This window comes from Scyliorhinus canicula, chromosome 10, assembly GCF_902713615.1.
Source record: "Scyliorhinus canicula chromosome 10, sScyCan1.1, whole genome shotgun sequence".
NCBI classification, from domain to species: domain Eukaryota; kingdom Metazoa; phylum Chordata; class Chondrichthyes; order Carcharhiniformes; family Scyliorhinidae; genus Scyliorhinus; species Scyliorhinus canicula.
In genome coordinates, this window is record NC_052155.1 from 139,791,748 (window position 1) to 139,804,472 (window position 12,725).

Sequence of the window (12,725 nt, forward strand, 5' to 3'; positions counted from 1 at the left end):
AAGTTGCTGTTGTCATGATAAAATCATGGTCATTAATTAAGTGTGTATTTAAGATCACAATAATTTGATAGCTGGGTGGGTGAATAGCTTTTTTTGAAATGCTCTCAAAAATGTTAAACTAAAATGAACAACCAGCAACACAATCGGGCATTTTCAACCACAGCAATCAATAGTAACTGACAAAACACCAGAGAAACTACAAATATCACAAACATTTCACAGAAATCTACATATGGCAAGAGTCGGTTTTGCCTGGATCTCTGAACATAACAGTCAATTATTTATTCAGTCCAGGGAATAGTCAGCAACTGTGAACATCTCCCAACAGGTATAGCCATATTCAAGGAGAGAAAACAAACTTAAAAAACAAGCAAGTTACAAATAAGAAATCACTAACGTTTCTTTCTCTTTCACTCCTGTAATGAATGTGGGATGTAGCAAAACTCCACCAGTTCTCAATTCATAATCCACTATTTTGTCCAGCTCCTACAAAATACAAACATATATTTATTACATTTTTCAATATTTAAATAATATATTTAAACTATCAGCTGTGTGTGCTCAACCCCTTAACCATGACGTTGTTACCTTCAGACCTGACTATTCCAATGCTCACTTGGCCGTCCTCTCTTAGTCCACCCTCTATAAACTTGATTTCATCCAAAATTCTGCTGTCCACGCCGAATTAAAACTGAAGTCCTATCAGTCCTGTGCTTGCCAGCTTACAATGATTCCTTGCTCGACAACATCTCAACTTTGAAATTCCCATTCTTGCTCTCAGATCTGCTGATGGCCTCATCCCTTCCTCGAACTAATTTCTTTGAACACCATCCAAAATCTCATGCTCTCCAATTCTGACCTCTTGCATATACCACATTTTAGTCACCCACCATTGGCTGCCATGCCCTCAGCTGCTTGGGAGCCTGAGATTTGGAATTTCCTAAGTCTCTCCACCCACAACCTCCATTAAAATACTCCCTAAAACCACTCATAGAAGCAGAATGTCAGAGATAGAACATTTCATAGAATTTGCAGTGCTGAAGGAGGCCATTTGGCCCATCGAGTCTGCACCGGCTCTTGGAAAGAGCACCCTATCCAAACCCACACCTCCACCCTATCCCCATAACCTAGTAATCCCACCCAACACAAAGGGCAATTTTGGACACTAAGGGCAGTTTATTATGGCCAATCCATCTAATCTGCACATCTTTGAACTGTGGGAGGAAACCGGAGCACCCGGAGGAAACTCACGCACACACGGGGAGAACATGCAGACTCCGCACAGACAGTGACCCAAGCCGGGAATTGAACCTGGGACCCTGGAGCTGTGAAGCAATTGTGCTAACCACTATGCTACCATGCTGCTATTTTTCTCGTCTTTGACCAAGTTTTTGATCATCTCTTCCATCATCTCCTTACGCAGCTAACAGTGTTTGCTAACACACATATGAAGCACCTTGGTGTTTTTCATTACATCAAAGCCTTTACTTAAATGCAAATTGTTGCTTATTGTTGTGGTTTTAAAAATGTAGGGCCCTCTCAAACAAAGATGGTTGTTGTGCAATGACTCCTTACTCCTCATTCCAGAGTTGCTTTGAAATAAAGACTTGTTCCATTTTCTTTTTAGAATCTATAATTTATATTGAACAATAAAATATAAACCCAATTTTGTGGGCAACCATCATCATAATATTGATAATCTTGTGGATTTGTTCAGTACATGCTACAGATTAATGGTTTCAGACTTCTCCCAGGCTCATTTATTGCAGCAAAAACAGAAAGTACTGGACAATCTCAGCAGGTCTGACAGCATCTGTGGAGAGATGGGAGCTAATGTTTCGTGTCTGGATGACTCTTTGTCAAAACTCATTTAATGTAGAACTCCACAAATCAGCTTCAGTGTTTTCCAAAATTACAACAACGACCACATTGTAAAAGAACTTAGTAGGCTGCAAAGCACTTTCATGAGGATAAGACAGATGCTTCAAAAGTGCAAGCTATTTCTTTAATTCTTACAACGGAAAGAGATTTGTATCCCAATTCATAAGTTAAAAAAATAATACACTTGCTTAGCGTGTTAAGTCTCCTGCCTACTGAGTTATAACTAGAAAGGAAAATTTATGATTTACTATTCACATAAAAATCTTTTGCAAACATGGATGGAACTTCAATATAATTTTCAACAAAATAGTAATGATGGAAATTTCTTAATTATTGAATATGATTTTGAATTATGGCTCGTTAACCATCCATGGCACAACTGCAATAAAACCCAGGAACATGGAGTATTTATGGGGCAGAGTGATGTGGCATATTGGACTTTCAAACCTTATCTGCCAACCACTGTCAGGATGCAGACTCATTAACAACTTACTTGATTCTAATTGTTTGATTTCAGCCACAAGTTTATTGAAAAGTTTATTATTGAGGTAATGAACATGGCACGGATAGATTTTTTAAAAGAGGGCTAGAAATGCAGTGGTAATAGATCTCTAACATGAATTCTCATGCTGAAAAGGCGTGGCACAGCAACACTCAAGGGACTATAATAAAACATCCCAAAAATTATCGTAATATTAACAAAGGATCATAATTTTCAGTCATTTTCAATATATAACCTCATTTTTAGGTTAATAAAGTCAAGAAAATGCAATGGTAGTACAGGTGAGAACAACTGCCCTCCATAGAACAGATGCAAAATATTTTAAACATTAGTTATTCCTGTAATAATTTGTGAAATGGCTTACGAGCTGATCAGCCGTGTCAAGAAGAGGCTCCCGCCAGCCCACTCTATTTTGGGCATTTTCGGGAGGTTTCCCCATTGTTTTTTCGACCCCAGATTTCTTTGGCCTTTGGGGCCTGAGGGACGGGCGCCAGGTGGGACCGGTTTGAAGCCGGAGAGGTGCCCCGCTGGAGTGTACGACAGAGGCATCGAACCCAAAGTGAGCGTCGATGGCGGAGCTTTACATGAGGTGAGGCAGTAGAGGCGGCTAGCCCGAACCCAGGACGCGGAATGTAGAGAGGGAGTAGAGCACATCGAGTGGCTCCCGCTAAAAATTGATTTTTGAGAAGTCTGACGAGATTTTTTTATTTTTTATTTATTATGTATTTATTTATTTTAGGATTGAAGGGGGGAAATGCGAGTTCGCCGTCGAATGAGAGGATCAGCAAAAAAGCTGACAAGGTGGCGGTTGTCGAAACGCGTGGTGGGGCCGCACTGTTTACGGTGGAAAAGATGATCGAGGTGATAGCTGTGGATCTGGAGAAGCAGTTTGCGAGGCACATGGAGGCGTTGAGGAAGGAATTGGCAGTCACACTGAAATCACTGGTGGAGGAGGCAATCGCCCCGGTGTAGGTAGCTGTGATAAAAGACATCGGCCAAGGTGAGAGAACAAGGTGAAAAGATGAAAGAAGTGGAGGAGGCCATGTCACAGCACAGCAACCAGCTCAGCTTGATGGGGGACGAGCTGCGGAGGGTGGGTGCAGGTCAACAGAGGGCTCCGAGCAAAGCTTGAGGAATTGGCGAACCGCTCGAGGCGGCACAATATGAGAATTGTGGGCTTGCCCGAAGTGGCAGAGGGCTCGAGGCCAACAGAGTACTTCGCCAAGATGCTGGCGGAGTTGATGGGGGAGGGTGAAGACCCCTCCCAGTATGAACTGGACCGAGCTCATCGGTCAAAACTCAAAATAAATGAGCAGCCAAGAGTAGTAATTATCTGTTTCCATAAATACCACGTGAAGGAGAAGGTGGGCGAAGCAGAAGCAGGAAGTGAGGTGGGCTTGTGCTAGAGTTTGGATTTACCAGGACTTGACAGTGGAGATGGCGAAGAGATGAGTGTCGTTTGGCCAAGTGAAAGCAACATTGTACAACAAGGGTGTGCGATTTGGTACGGTATACCCGGAAAAGCGGAGGGTGATGTACAACACCAAAGATTTTTATTTCGAAACGATGGAGGTGGCTGAGGCGTTCATGAAGGCAGAAGGCTTGGGACAGAAGTGAGGAGTGGAGCTGGAAGAGAGATCGTGGACTGTGATTGGGGAGCTGGAAAATGTATAAACATTATAACTTTCTTTTCATTGACCTATATTGTAACTTACTTGACTTCACATTGTTATGGAGTTTAAGTTTTTGTTTGGGTTGATTGGCATTTTTTTGTTGCGACGGTTATGTTATTTTATTGAATTGTATGGGTTAGATTGTGTTCCTTGTTCTGGGACTGGCCGGGACGGACCACCTTCGGAAGTAGGGCACCCGCACGAGCTAATTGAAGTTGGCTAGTGAACGGAGGTGAGGTGGGCAGCACAGTAGCATTGTAGATAGCACAATGGATTCACAGCTCCAGGGTCCCAGGTTCGATTCCAGCTTGTGGCGCTGGTAAGTGCCAATTAGGACAATGTGAAATTCGCGAAGAAGGTGTGTGGGCCATCCCCGACTTGGACTCACACAAACTCACTGGAACTTGGTGCAGGAGCCACGGTTGGACAGGTCACGGCTGCGTTCGCTGGTCCCGTCACTGGGTGGACCTTTGGAGGTTTCAGAGGTGGTTGTGGCATTGGATGCCGAGAAAGCGTTTGACCAGGTAGAATGGGGGTGGGAGGGGGCTGCCATTCCGTAGGGCAGGGACTCACTTTTGATACCTGGGGGTGCAGGTTGCTCAAGATTGGGGGGGGGCTCTGTAGGTACAACATTTCTACCTTGGTGGGGAGGGCGAAAAGCTGATCTGGCAAGGTGGTATGGTCTCCCTCTGTCACTAGCAGATCGCGTACAGACAGTTAAAATTAATGTGTTGCCACGATTTCGGTTTATTTTCCAATGCCTACCGATTTTCCTGCCAAAGGCATTTTTTTTCCAGAAAGATTGAAAGGATGATTACCTCGTTCATATTGGGTCACTGTGTGGAGTCTGCACGTTCTCCCCGTGTGTGCGTGGGTTTCCTCCGGGTGCTCCGGTTTCCTTCCACAGTCCAAAGATGTGCAGGTTAGGTGGATTGGCCATGATCAATTGCCCGTAGTGTCCAAAATTGCCCTTAGTGTTGGGTGGGGTTACTGGGTTATGGGGATAGGGTGGGAGGTGTTGACTTTGGGTAGGGTGCCCTTTCCAAGAGCCGGTGCAGACTCGATGGGCCGAATGGCCTCCTTCTGCACTGTAAATTCTATGAAATCTGCTTTCTGATAACGATAAGCCCTCGTACTGTCCATTGGGCAGCACAGTAGCATAGTGGTTAGCACAAATGCTTCACAGCTCCAGGGTCCCAGGTTCGATTCCCGGCTTGGGTCACTGTCTGTGTGGAGTCTGCACGTTCTCCCCGTGTGTGCGTGGGTTTCCTCCGGGTGCTCCGCTTTCCTCCCACAGCCCAAATATGTGCAGGTTAGGTGGATTGGCCAGGCTAAATTGCCCTCAGGGTCCAAATTGCCCTTAGTGTTAGGTGGGGTTACTGGGTTATAGGGATAGGGTGGAGGTATGGGCTTGGGTAGGGTGCTCATTCCAAGAGCCGGTGCAGACTCGATGGGCCGAATGGCCTCCTTTTGCACTGTAAATTCTATGAAATCTATGAAATATGGGGAGGGAAAGTGGCCAGAATTAGAAAGGTGTTGCTGCAGAGAGGAAGGAAGGGAGGGGGTTTGGGTCTTCCGAACTGAATGTATGATTACTGGGCGGCGAATGTGAAGAAGTTAAGGAATTGGGTCAGAGGGGTTGACTCCCAGTGGGTCAGAATGGAGGAGAGTTTGTGTAGTGGGTCGGGATTGAAGGCACTCGCAACAGCGCTGCTCCCGAAGGCCCCGGGGAAATACTCAGGGAGTCCACAAACCACGTTTATATGTTTTGGTCCTGTCCAAAGCTGGAGGATTACTGGAAGGAGGTTTTTAGGGTAATCTCTAAAGCGGTGCACGTGAGACTGGGCCCGGGCCCTCAGGAGGCCATATTCGGGGTGTTGGACCAGCTGGGGTTGGAAACGGGTGTGGAGGCAGATATTGTCGCCTTTGCCTCATTGATCGCCCAAAGGCAGATCCTGCTGGGATGGAGATCAACCTCTCCACCCTGTGCCCTGGCGTGGCGGGTGGACCTGTTGGAATTCTTGACTCTTGAGACAGTCAAATTTGAACTGAGGGGGAGGGTGGACAAAAACAAACGTGCGCACGGTAGCACAAGTGGATAGCACTGTGGCTTCTGGGTCACTGTCTGTGCGGAGTCTGCACATTCTCCCCGTGTGTGCGTGGGTTTCCTCGGGGTGCTCCGGTATCCTCCCATAGTCCAAAGAGGTGCAGGTTAGGTGGATTGGCCATGATAAATTGCCCTTAGTGACCAAAATGGTTAGGAGGGGTTACTGAGTTACGGGGATAGGGTGGAAGTGAGGGCTTAAGTGGTGCAGACTCGATGGGCCGAATGGGCTCCCTCTGCACGTCATGCTCTATGATGGAGAGGTTCTACAATTCATGGGCATTATGCATTATGCACTTTCGAGAATTGGATTACATCAAACCTGGAGGGAGGGGGAATGTGTTAATTGTGACTATTGGTGATTCCTTTTTTATTATTTATTTATGTTAATATGCGGGCTGCTGTTTGGGGGTTTGGTGGGACGATGGGATTGTTGTTGTTGAGACGATGGGATTGTTGTTGTTGATATGTGGATTGACATTGCATTTGTTACTGATTATTGTTGGTGGGTGTAAATTTGGGAGAAAATGTGAAAAAGGAGGAGAATGTGGAGGAGAATTACTGCACCACTGGAAAAATCAACTTATAAATTTAGTGATGGTTTTAGTTAAATCCTCAAAGAATCCAATAATTTACTCACTGGCAAACTGACAACAATTTAAGGGGAATACTAAGAACCTCGTTATCAGAAAGCAGATTTCATAGCATTTACAGTGCAGAAGGAGGCCATTCGGCCCATCGAGTCTGCACCGGCTCTTGGAAAGGGCACCCTACCCAAGGTCAACACCTCCCACCCTATCCCCATAACAAAGTAACCCCACCCAACACTAAGGGCAATTTTGGACACTACGGGCAATTGATCATGGCCAATCCACCTAACCTGCACATCTTTGGACTGTGGAAGGAAACCAGAGCACCCGGAGGAAACCCACGCACACACGGGGGGAACGTGCAGACTCCACACAGTGACCCAAGCCGGGAATCGAACCTGGGACCCTGGAGCTATGAAGCAATTGTGCTATCCACAATGCTACTGTGCTGCCCGGAGATTGTGCGGAAATATGTGTCATTTTGTGTTTTGAAAACGTACTGAAATTAAATCCTTCATGCAGTCTAATAAAATTAATAGATGACAAGTTTATTCCACTTTGCAACATATCACTCAGATTTATTCAGCACTTGCAATTCCAGAATTCAACCTATACATTTGTATACTAAGGAAGTTGCAGTGTTCCGAAAGCTAGTGTTTGAAACAAACATGTTGGACTTTAACCTGGTGTTGTAAGACTTCTTACTTTGTACACTAAAGCACCCTTATCCAGTTTATTTTTAAGAAAGTAATTTTGGTACACACGACATGCTATTTTATCTACTTCAGAAATCAAAAAACTACACTGGGACACTGCGTACAGTGTTGGTCTTCTTGTCGAAGCACAGCTATACTTGCTTGAGATTTATCTTTATTTATTCTTTCATAGGATTTGAGCTTTGGTGACAAGGCCAGCATTATTGCCCATCCTTATATGTCCTTGAGAATGTGGTGGTAACCAGTCTTCCTGAACTGCTGCAGTTCATGTGGAGTAGGCACACCCAAAGTGCTGTTAGGGAGGCAGCAACAAAGGTTGACTAAATTAATTCCTGTGATGAAAAGGCTGCTCTATAAAGGGAGATCAAGTAGAATGGACTTCTATTTGCTGGAGTATACAAGAATGAAAGACGATCTCATTTAAATCTATAAACTTCCGAGAGGACTCGGGTATATGCTGAGACACCATTTCCCCAGGCTGGACAGTCTAGAATTAAGGTTGTCAATCTCAGGGTAAGGGTTCAGACATTTAGGACTGAGATGAGGAGTAACTTCTTCACTCAGAGGATTGCAAGCAGTGCCCCCTCCAAGCTACGTGCCTGTATGGCCCTGGAACAGTCCATCAAATGCAGTGTGCATAATCATTACAGCTGTACACATCCTGATGGTTAAATGAGATTTGCTTCCACTCTCGCCCACAATCAAAGAATGCCACCACTAAACGAAATTAACGGACACGAGCCAAGCCTGATTAAGTCGGTAAAGAGCCAAACTTCACGCAGGTCAGATCCTGGAGCCCGAAGCAATGTCAGCACTCGTCTTTCCTGTGGCCCACTGGTCACGTCTTTCCATATCTCTTCCACTTGCCACTTCTCTGCCCGACTTTCCCCACTCACAGCACCTCTCGCACACTTTTCACCCACGCAGTTTGTCTCTCCTGAGCCCTTGTTCACCATAAATGGGCTGGGAGGGGCATGGCGGAGGTGGCAAGTGGGTGGGTCCTCCCCATACATGGACGGAGGTGGCAAGTAGGTGGGTCCTTCCCATACATGGACAGAGGTGGCAAGTGGATGGGTCCTTCCTAAACATTCAGTCCTTCCACCACTAAACATAGAACATACAGTGCAAGAGGCCATTCGGCCCATCGAGTCTACATCGACCCATTAAGCCCTCACTTCCACCCTATCCCCGTAACCCAATAACCCCTCCTAACTGTTTTTCTTTTGGTCACTAAGGGCAATTTATCATGGCCAATCCACCTAACCGGCACGTCTTTGGACTGTGGGAGGAAACCGGAGCACCCGGAGGAAACCCACGCAGACACGGGGAGAACGTGCAGACTCCGCACACATGCAGTGGTGCACAGTGGCAGCAGTGTACAACAACTACAACAAGCTTGTCCAAGGCACGGCCCGCAAAGTCCCTCTACATCGCACCAGGAGGGAGTTTTCAAAATTCTAACTGAGTTTCAATGTAAGATTCTGCTTGGAGCTGCACCTGCAATCAGTGACAGTTTCTTTTGCCTGTTTTCTGCTGATAGGCTGACTAGTGATCACATCAGCAGCAAATGAGGGAGAGAATAGTCTATGCTTGACGGAGCAACAGACAGCATGCTGAAGGCTGGTGTGCGAGAAAAGAAAAGGTACAGCAGGGCAGGACCTTAGGAGGCCAAATTGTGGCAGGGCCGGATCCCGGGGAGAGAGGTGTGGTGCTGGATCCCGGAGAAAGGTGTGGCAAGACCAGGGAGGGGAGGTCTTGGCAGGCAATGGAGGAGATGGTGACTGAAAGAGTGCGTGATGGGGAACCAGTGAGTATTTGTGGGGAGTGAGTGACCAAGAGGGTGTTTGCTTGTGGAAATGATTGAATGGGTTGTGCGTGTGGTGAGTGAGTGGGTGACTGATTAAGATTGCTGCATATAGCGACACTTGAAGATCTGGCTCTGACAGAGATTGGGATTTTGTTTTTAAGTATTCTCTTAGATGCAGGGAAGATGTTACCAATGCTGTGTGTGTCCAGAACCAGGGGTCACAGCCTGACGATTCAGGGTAAACCATTTCGGACATGGAGAAGGAGACATTTCTTCACATAAAGAGTGGTGAGCCTGTGGAATTCATTACCACAGGAAGTAGTGTAGCCATGTAAAATGACCACCTGCAAAGGACCATGGGAATTGTGGTCAATTTGGGACCCAGACAGGTACACAGCCTCTGTATATTGTGCAAAGAAACCAGACTTGGCTGAAACTTGCATCCATTGAGAATCAATTACCATTTTCCCCAAAACAATAACATTTGCATTAAGGACCATCAATGACAGCAGACTAACCGCGCTCCCCCCCTTATTTGGAAAGGTCTACGTGCCTGGGACAATGATAGCTCGGACCCGCACAGCCATCGAGGTATCCGCCCTCTAATTGGCTAAGATCGATGAGGGTGATAGAAACCCTGTCGATCCATTGGACCTGGAGTAAAAACCACCCAAAAGGGCGCGAAAGAGACAAAGGATAAAAAGCCCTGTGCACTAGAGATCGGTCTCTTTTGGGACTGGCCTGTGCACGACCAACTGTAGCAGAACAACGAAGTTCAAGGACCCGCGACCATCCTGAAGGACGAACCCAGCTGAGACGAACCCAACAACTTCCAACCGACTACGTGGACCCGGATAAAGGCCTTATCTCGCACAGTGCCGATGACTCGAAGTTAGGTAACGGTCATCTTAGTCGTTAGGTGCAGTTTAGTACGGAGCCGTGTGTATAGTTGCATAGAGATACAAGTCTTGTGTTACTAATAAACTCTGTTTTTGAGCTAACATACTGGTTGTGTGGTCTTTTGGTCAATATAAGAATCAGCTTGTGATTCACAAAAAGGGTAAAAGACAACAGTAGTTGATGCTAAAACTTTGAATAGATTCAAGAGGCGGCTGGATGTAGCACTTTTTTTTTATAAATTTAGATTACCCAATTATTTTTTCTATTAAGGGGCAATTTAGCGTGGCCAATCCACCTACTCTGCACATTTTTGGGTTGTGGGGGCGAAACCCACGCAGACACGGGGAGAATGTGCAAACTCCACACGGACAGTGACCCAGAGCCGGGATCGAACCTGGGACCTCAGCGCCGTGAGGCGGTTGTGCTAACCACTAGGCCACCGTGCTGCCCTTGGATGTAGCACTTGGGGAGAATGGAATCAAAGGCTATGGGGAGAAAGCAGGATTAGGCTATTGAGTTGGACGATCAGCCATGATCGTGATGAATGGCGGAGCAGGCTCGAAGGGTCAATAGGCATCCTCCTGCTCCTATCTTCTATGTATCGCTACAGGCATTGCTTGAAAGGCCAGCATTTGTTGCCAGTCTCTAACTGTAAGTGAACCGAGTAGCTTGCAAAGTCATTTCAAACGTCAGTCAAGAGTCAACCACATTGCTTTGGTTTACTTAAAAAATGACTTTATCGCAAGATCTGCCACAAGTATCACCAGAATCCTAGCTCACTGGCTGACAGTAATGGCGATATTTACTTGGTACTATTTTATAGTAACCTCCCTTCAATCGAATTATCAGCATTGGTACCTCTTTGATCCAGTGTCTGTATTCATTAACACCAAAGGTTTTTTTCATCCATAGGCCATAAATGTATCCAGAGATCCCTTTCAACACCCATTCATCTGACCTGCAGAAGGAAAGTTGGAAAAGTGGTACTCAAAAGAATAATGAAATTCAAAATCAGTGCGACAAAATACACCTTTTTTCCAAAAGCACTGTTTGCCCTACCCCCTCCCCATATCTTCAGATGTGCTGGAAAGAAAGGGAATTTTGCAACTGAACACATAAGAACGTAATACATTTTGGGAGAAGAAAATCATCACCAAGGGTGTTTACTAATGCACTAAATGCAGAGAGTGATCAAAGTAGAGCCATAGAACATAGAACATAGAACAGTACAGCACAGAACAAGCCCTTCGGCCCTCAATGCTGTGCCGAGCCATGATCGCCCTACTCAAACCCACGTATCCACCCTATACCCGTAACCCAACAACCTTACTATTAGGACACTACGGGCAATTTAGCATGGCCAATCCACCTAACCCGCACATCTTTGGACAGAAAGCCATGAAAGGTAACCCTCTGTGCAGCTTCTGCACAACATACAATAATAAAGAAACAATTACGGTGGCAATTTAACCAGATATATTATAGATATTTTTGAATTCCAGGCGATGTCATAAGAAATTAAAATAGAACTTTTGTTTTAAAATAAACTAATTTGGTCTCATAGTTGATTTCAATTGGTCTTTCAAGTAGTATAAATGATTCCAAGATGAGACTGGCTACTTGTGTAAAATCTGTAAATTATTTCCCCATGTCACTTTTATCCTTAATAAAAACACACACTTTATCACAAACAGTCTTTGTTGCATTTCAATCAACTCATTGAGTAACCAATTTCCTTTGCAGTTTTCAAACAGTGATGTTTCCTGGGTTACAGCATCTGTAATTAGGCATATGCTCACTGGAAAACTCTTCTCCTATTCCTCCATGCAAACATTCAATTATAAATAATCGGGGGATTATTCAATAATTGATTGAACATATCATCCTTCAAAATGTTCTTTAAAATGACTATCAATACTGGTGATCAAGCACATTGCCATTAGAGAATCCGTTCTAATTATTGTTAATAAAAGGGAAATGCAAAGGGGTAATGTATCCAATATGCTTTTCTCATAGTCCATAACAAAAATATTTCTCCTATTAGATGGGTGTGATTTCTTAACATCAGAATGATGATTCACAATGTTATTTTGTGAAACTGGAAAAGCACCAAACTGATATGAACAGGTTTGCTCCCAAGCAATTCTATTTAATTGTGAAATCATTACTCGTCTGGCTGGTTCTGGACACCGCTCAATGCACAGCAATGTATGACATTTAGTACTTGCACGGGATGACAGCCATGTAACATATCAAACTGAACATGCATACCATCAGGTGATAGGATGCAAACATGATCTTCAGTGTCACAAATTAAGTCCTTAATTTAATCACTGCTGTAAGGTGAAAAGTGGAGACATGGCATTCCTACAGGGAATAACTGCAGGGCAAATCATGAGAGTCACTCTCACATGGCTCTGTAGCACTACTGCTTGTTGCTAGGAAGTGATTATGCAGCCATCGTTGGATAAGGGCAACACTTTGTGCGTGTCACATAACTTTGTGCATGTCTAAATATTTAATCCCAGTTACAGCAACTTTAAAGAAAATAC

At 45.0% G+C, this 12,725-nt stretch overlaps 1 protein-coding gene across 1 annotated transcript in view; it reads right to left on the reverse strand.

Annotated features, from left to right (window-relative positions):
- taf2 (TAF2 RNA polymerase II, TATA box binding protein (TBP)-associated factor) overlaps window positions 1-12,725 on the reverse strand; it is a gene marked incomplete at its 5' end in the record, with an annotated part of 199,598 nt that overhangs the window by 139,569 nt on the left and 47,304 nt on the right. Inside the window, 2 exon segments of the mRNA XM_038808478.1 lie at window positions 398-486; window positions 11,032-11,131. Of these exon segments, the coding sequence (XP_038664406.1) occupies window positions 398-486; window positions 11,032-11,131 (189 nt within the window).